Source organism: Danio aesculapii, chromosome 7 (genome assembly GCF_903798145.1).
Source record: "Danio aesculapii chromosome 7, fDanAes4.1, whole genome shotgun sequence".
Classification (NCBI taxonomy): Eukaryota; Metazoa; Chordata; class Actinopteri; order Cypriniformes; family Danionidae; genus Danio; species Danio aesculapii.
The window spans coordinates 13,715,550-13,722,707 of record NC_079441.1 but is presented as its reverse complement, the minus strand read 5'-3'; the positions used below and the strand labels follow the sequence as shown (position 1 = coordinate 13,722,707).

Genomic DNA, 7,158 nt, shown 5'->3' with positions numbered 1-7,158 from the left:
CGTACACACAAAAACTTTGCGTACGCCAGGTTTCATGCTCACTCCCGATCATTGATATATGTGAGTATATAATCCTCCACTGCACCTTGGTCCCTCATTCATTTCAAAGGGGTGATACCCTGTACTAAAATGGCGGCTCTATTAACGCATTCCTTCTAATAGACAACAACAGTGTAGGCAACACCTAATGTAAATATCTATAGGAAGTAGTGTCATCAATCCAGGTAGTTCTCGGATACTGTTTTTCAAATTCCATGAATTCGAACATACTACTCGGATCGCGTACTATATGATATAGAAGTATGGGATTTCGGACGCAGCCCATGTCTCCTTAACCAAACACACCTTACTTAGATCATCAGCTCATTAGCAAACAAAGACATCCAAAACATGCAGCGTTGGTGGTCCTGCAGGTCCAACGTGGTTGAGAATCACTAATTTCTCATTCATATTCTTATGATTTTTTTCTTTGCATAATTAAAAAAATATATTATTTTTGACCCATACAATGTATTGTTGGTAAATTCCTACAAATAAAGAGAAGAAGCTCACAAGAAGTCATTTTTTCATCAAATGTAGTAAATGTTTACTGTGAAATCCTTATGATACAATATGGCAGTACATATTGTCAACATGCTAGCAAAAAGTACAAAAATACTCATTCAACAACATCCGAAGTTTCTATTTGCGCAGTCCAAGATAATCTGCTACATGATTCGAAACAATACAAAAATCATAGGTGTGCTTGCATTTCATATCTACATTAGATCCTTACATTGCATGTAATACACATATATATGTATATATATATATATATATATATATATATATTCTCAAAGGCACTTTAAAAATGAATTAATATTCATGTTCTGTGATTTGTTTTCTTTGCAATAATTAAAATTTAAATAACAGATAAAAAGGAGTACAGAATAAAAGGTTTGAAAGAATTAAACCACATAACGCTTCAATCAGCAATTTAGATGAATGCATCTTAACTAAAACTCCTTTAAAAACTTTTTGTTTTACAAGAAACCAAATATTGTATCAAATAATATAAAATAGTAAAGTATTGCACTCGTACTGTACATAATATGACGTTCATTGTATCTCCGGATAGATGTTTAAGGCATAGTGTGATGTAATCAATTCATTAACCCTTCAGTTTAATCCATTATCTTAGTTCTTCATCCATCAGTAATTGTTAATACAGTATTAAGGAAGGTGCTTTAACACGACCCTGTGGTAAACACTGGACCATTCAACGGGAGATGATTTCCGTTCAAAATGAGCAGATCGACTGCTTTCACCTTTATACTGTAGTTTGAGATCATTCCCTGGCTGTAGAGTCTTGCACCTTCACACACACTGATCTCAGGTCAGCAGCAGTTTACCGTAATGTCTATGGTGAGGATCTTCTTTTCCTGTAGGGACCGTTAACACTGCAGCTGCTCATTTCAGTGTACTGGGTCTAAATAATCAACACAAAACAAACAAAGAAATGTATCATTTCCCTATTATGCCGCTTTTTATAAGGTATACACTACCTGACAAAAGTCTTGTCGCCTATCCAAGTTTTAGGAACAACAATTAATAACTTGACTTTTAGTTAATCATTTGGTATCAAAAGTGGCTTATATGAAAGATAAATGCTCATTTTAGCAAAATAAAATATGATCATATCAGACAGATAGACAGACAGACAGACCAATATAGAATGACAGACAGACAGAACAATATATATAGACAGACAGACAGACAGACATAGAACAACAGACAGAAAGACAGACAGACAGACAGACCAATATAGAATGACAGACAGACAGAACAATATATATAGACAGACAGACAGACAGACATAGAACAACAGACAGAAAGACAGACAGACAGACAGACAGACCAATATAGAATGACAGACAGACAGAACAATATATATAGACAGACAGACAGACAGACAGAACAATATAGAATGACAGACAGAACAATAAAGAACGACAGACAGACAGACAGACAGAACAATATATATAGACAGACAGACAGACAGACAGACAGACAGAACAATATAGAATGACAGACAGAACAATATAGAACAACAGACAGACAGACAGACAGACAGATAGATTGATCGATCGATCGATCGATAGATAGAACAACAGACAGACAGAACAATATAGAACGACAGACAGACAGACAGAACAATATAGAACGACAGACAGTCAGACAGAACAATATAGAACGACAGACAGACAGAACAATATAGAACAACAGACAGACAGACAGACAGACAGATATAGAACAACAGACAGACAGACAGACAGACAGACAGACAGACAGACAGACAGACAGACAGACAGACAGACAGACAGACAGACAGATAGATAGATAGATAGATAGACAGACAAATATAGAACAACAGACAGACAGAACAATATAGAATGACAGACAGACAGACAGGCATAGAACAACAGACAGACAGACAGACAGACAGAACAATATAGAACGACAGACAGACAGACAGAACAATATAGAATGACAGACAGACATAGAACAACAGACAGAACAACAGACAGACAGAACAATATAGAACGACAGACAGACAGACAGAACAATATAGAATGACAGACAGACAGACAGATAGATAGATATAGAACAACAGACAGGCAGAACAATATAGAACGACAGACAGACAGACAGACAGACAGACAGACAGACAGAACAATATAGAACGACAGACAGACAGACAAAACAATATAGAACAACAGACAGACAGACAGACAGACAGACAGACAGACAGAACAAAAGATACATAGACCGATAGATAGATAGATATAGACAGACAGATATAATGATAAATAGACAGAACGATAGATAGATACAGACAGACAGACAGACAGAGTTTATAAGTAGTTATAAAGTACGATGTTATTCTACATCCCCAATCCTACCCAAAACCTAAACCCAACTACTACCTTACTAACTATTAATAAACAGCTAATTAGTAGTTTATTAAGCTAGTAGGTTGTTAATACAGTGAATTGTGACCTAAACTAAAGTGTTACCAATAAAGTCAATGAACTACATTGTTCAATCATTAAACAATTTTAACCCTTTATATCGACACCACATTTTATAACGCATTCCAACAAGCCTCGAATTAAACATATACACCATATATTATCGTAAATTGTGTGGTATTTACTGTACCATTTGGATATCTGAAGGCACTCTGGAGAGGAAATCCATCAGCTCGTTGTTTTCGATGGCATAGGGATTGCGCAGTTTCTTCGTGAATTTATGTATACCTAAAAACAACAAACATAATATTCACAGATCTTTCATGACATTTACAAATATATTGCTAGAAAGTAACCCGCAGCTGTTTTCTTACCATATAATAACACTATGTAGCGCACTGGAACAAAGTAAGTGATCACTGTGGCCATGATGAAAATCATTAAGGCCAGTTTAGACAAGAATGGCACTGACCAGTTGAATGTGCTGCAGAAAAAAAAATTGAGAGAGTCATAAATATGTTTATTGGGAGTATCAAGAAATTACAGTCTAAGGGCATCAAGTACATTCCAGCAAATGAAAATACATCCTATATTCCTATATATTATATTTTTAATTATTTAATTTAATGTAATCTTTTTCACCTAAACGTTTGTGGCTAGTTCTAAATATAACAGATTTAAACTATTTTTGTTGATCAGCAGTAATTGGTGATTTAACCAAAGACATGTTACTCGTATAGTTTTGAATGGGAAAAAGTGTAATGGTCAATATAATGAATGAACCCTGCCTTCTAGAACAGGAGCCAATCATCAATCGATATAGACAGACGTTTGTCCGGGGGAGAAGATCAGACCAGACGTGTGCTTTTTTTGTGGTTAACAAACGCACTAGAATCTCAGCAAATACTTGCTTCACAGACATAAGAAATATATCCTCATAAAGATTGACATATGTGCTTTTAAATGAACCATCTACTTTGGTTTTGTAATCTGTATGAAACGAACGTGAGGTACAGCCCATCCTGTCAAACGCCCTTCAAACTTTTAAACAAAGAGTCGCTATCATTTCTGGAGGAGATTCACCATCAAGACCAAGTTGTGAATTACTTCAGAAGAGCAGCGCAATCAGACAATCTTTATCCAGAGGATGACAATGTGTAGAACGGCATATAAATGAGGTTGGTGTCGTGATCTCATTCAGGTGCACATGTGCATTAGCTTGGGAAACCTGAAAGTATGCAAATGTTTTGATTTTGTTTAATTTGAACTAGGGCTGGACAATAATTCGATCTCAATATATATCGTGATAGATTTTTTTTCAATAACTGTGATATGATTTTTAAACCCATTTCTGATTTTTCGATATAAATTTGCATATATATATATATATATATATATATATATATATATATATATATATATATATATATATATATATATATATATATATATATATATATATATATATATATATATATATATATATATATATATATATATATATATATATATATATTTATAATTTGTCACTGAATGACTTTCAGTGCTCAGCCATCAGAAAGAGCGTGATCATGTCACATGTGTGATGAAGTACATCACAGACATGCTGCTGCCAGCGCATTTTGCTCCGTCGCAGAAAGTTTTAGCTACAAAATGAGAGCCCTGAATACAGATGTGAATGAACAAGCTTCCACAAGTAAGAATGTGAAACTGAATTACACTGTTCCTATTTACTGTGACCTTTTATGTGAAGCTGCAATCTACATTGTATAAGCGCTATACAAATAAAGGTGAATTGAATTGAATTGAATTGAATGCAAACAAATTAGTTGATGAGAGAGGAAAGGCTAATGCAGTGGTATGGAAGTGGTTTGGCTTTTTAAGTTCCGATAAACTTATAGTTTCGGTGCTCTGCAAAATGTGCCGGAGAGTGGTGCCGACTAGCAGCGGGAACACATCAAATCTGTTCCACCCAATAAAACATGCTGAGAGTCAGAAGATGAGGCATCATGAAAGTTTGATGAAGCAAACACAGAGGCGCCATGTAGGACTTAAATCAAACTTATCAACACGTGCATACACCTATAATTTACTCGCATATAAACCTACACTATGTTCAAAACATGTATGAAAGTTGTGCATATACATATAAACTCGATCCTTGCATACACCCGAATTAACACTTACACACACAAACTCGCTGCATGCTGGAGCAAACGTACAAAATAAAACATATTTATCAGCAATCTGGTCATTGCAAAGCTGATGAAATGGAAAGGATGTGATTAATAGACGTATTGAATCTGTTAAATAATGAAAATGTGTTATATAAAATATTAGTCTGTATAAATAGACTATATAAAATATATAAGAACTATTTTATGGTAAACCTTTTAATTTAATAAGGTAATTGCATATACAAATATAAATAGACAGATAGAACCCTTAAAGAATGTTCACGATGAAAAGCAACCAGAACTGTGTATATACTCATCTGTTTGTAAAGGCTAAATACAAATAAAAAGTGAACGCAAATTTTTTTGTTTATTTTAAAAAAAGTTATAAGAGCCTGGAGGTATTAAAGACTTTGCAAGTTCAGTTTGCAGACATTTGTAGGTACAGACATCTATTGTGTGCGTTCTTGGCAGTTTTTTCCTGTATTTTTAATATTATAATATATCGTATCGACTGAAATTAAGAAATATATCGTGGTATAAATTTTTGCCATATAGTCCAGCCCTAATTTGAACATTTAGAAACAAAACTTAGGTCAGTTGTAGTTTAATGTCATTGGTGGTTCCAAATATGTAAATGTATTCATAAGCTTGGCAAACAGTTTTGGAGAATTTGATGTTTCCACATTCAAACCGAACGCCCGAGCACACTGCCCGAGAGGCGTTTCAAAGATGGCCACCGAGTGAAATGACTTGCCTTAAAGGGACTTTGATTTAACTGAGCTTATGTCTGTTCCAGGTCTTGACATGAACTTTTTTGATCACCAGCCACTGTGGCCAGTAGTTTTCCAGTGTTACTAGCCACTCGCCGTTTTCACTAGCCACAATTTTTTTGTCGGGAAAATATATTTTATATGCATAAATTTGACTTTGGCATGCTAAAATTACTTGATTTAAATGTTTTGTTGTCCACATGCCTTCTCATTCATTTCACATGGTGTGTATTGTGTATGAGCTTGCTCAATGAGCATAAGCAAACGGGCTGTGGTTCCATAGTGTCGCACTGCAATTCGTTTGATTTCACATCACTTTTCAGGGCTCAACACTAAGATTTACCTTTCTTTTTCTCTGGTCACACCAAACTAATTATTTTCTTGTCACAAATTTTAAATAAAGTGTCAAAACAAGCAAAAAATAGCTGTTTACAGACACTTTTATTCAACAAAAATGTATTTTAAAAAACAATTGACATTTAAAAAAATACTGTCATGTATCTAAAACTTTATACAGTAGTCTGTCCTGGCTAAAGGTCCCAGATCACCAGTTAACCATATATAAATGGAGAGTTAATCTCCTATTAAAGCAATGTTATTATAAAGGGTGATCATTAAACCATTAACTAAAATAACTGTAAGCAACTGAAAGAATGTGAAAAATATTCCATGGGCGATAATGAAAGGATGACCACGCGCACACGGTTAGTGTTAGGCCCAGGCCCGGTGCCAGGATGTCCTAATTAAGGGGGCATTTTAATCCCATAGGGGGGCACTAGACCTGGTGACTGACTTTGGTCCCTCCTCTTCCATCCATTTAGGCTATTTATTCACTTATATTTACTTTGCATTACTGCCTAAGTTACTGATTTAAGGAAATAATATAGGCCTACTTCTTAATAATATGCACAATTTCGCTATTACTGATTTTATCAATGAAGGTTATGCAACAATACCGTTTACAAAAATGCAGACGGATCAGGGCTTTATTGCCAAATGAGTGGTTTAAATTATATTTTACTCTCCTTATTTTTTTCAGTTTTATTTCAAATAATATAAATGTTTACAGTTTTATGTAAAGACGTCAAACTATGCCCACACAAGCTAACCCACAGTTAAACTATTCGCATAACCAGTAAATAAATAAAATCAGCATATCAGAAATCTTTAAACTCAAGGCATTTAAGTGTCCTAACTTGA

General features: G+C 34.5%; 1 protein-coding gene across 4 annotated transcripts in view; it reads right to left on the bottom strand.

Annotated features, from left to right (window-relative positions):
* Positions 1-561: 561 nt before the first annotated feature.
* mctp2b (multiple C2 domains, transmembrane 2b) overlaps positions 562-7,158 on the bottom strand; it is a 77,806-nt gene continuing 71,209 nt past the window's right edge. For all 4 annotated transcript variants that reach the window (XM_056461067.1, XM_056461068.1, XM_056461069.1 and 1 more), the window contains 3 exons: positions 3,386-3,495; positions 3,202-3,299; positions 562-1,468 (listed from right to left, as the gene is read on the bottom strand). In XM_056461067.1, the coding sequence (XP_056317042.1) occupies positions 1,400-1,468; positions 3,202-3,299; positions 3,386-3,495 (277 nt within the window). In that variant the 3' untranslated portion in view covers positions 562-1,399. The remainder of the gene's footprint in view (positions 1,469-3,201; positions 3,300-3,385; positions 3,496-7,158) is intronic.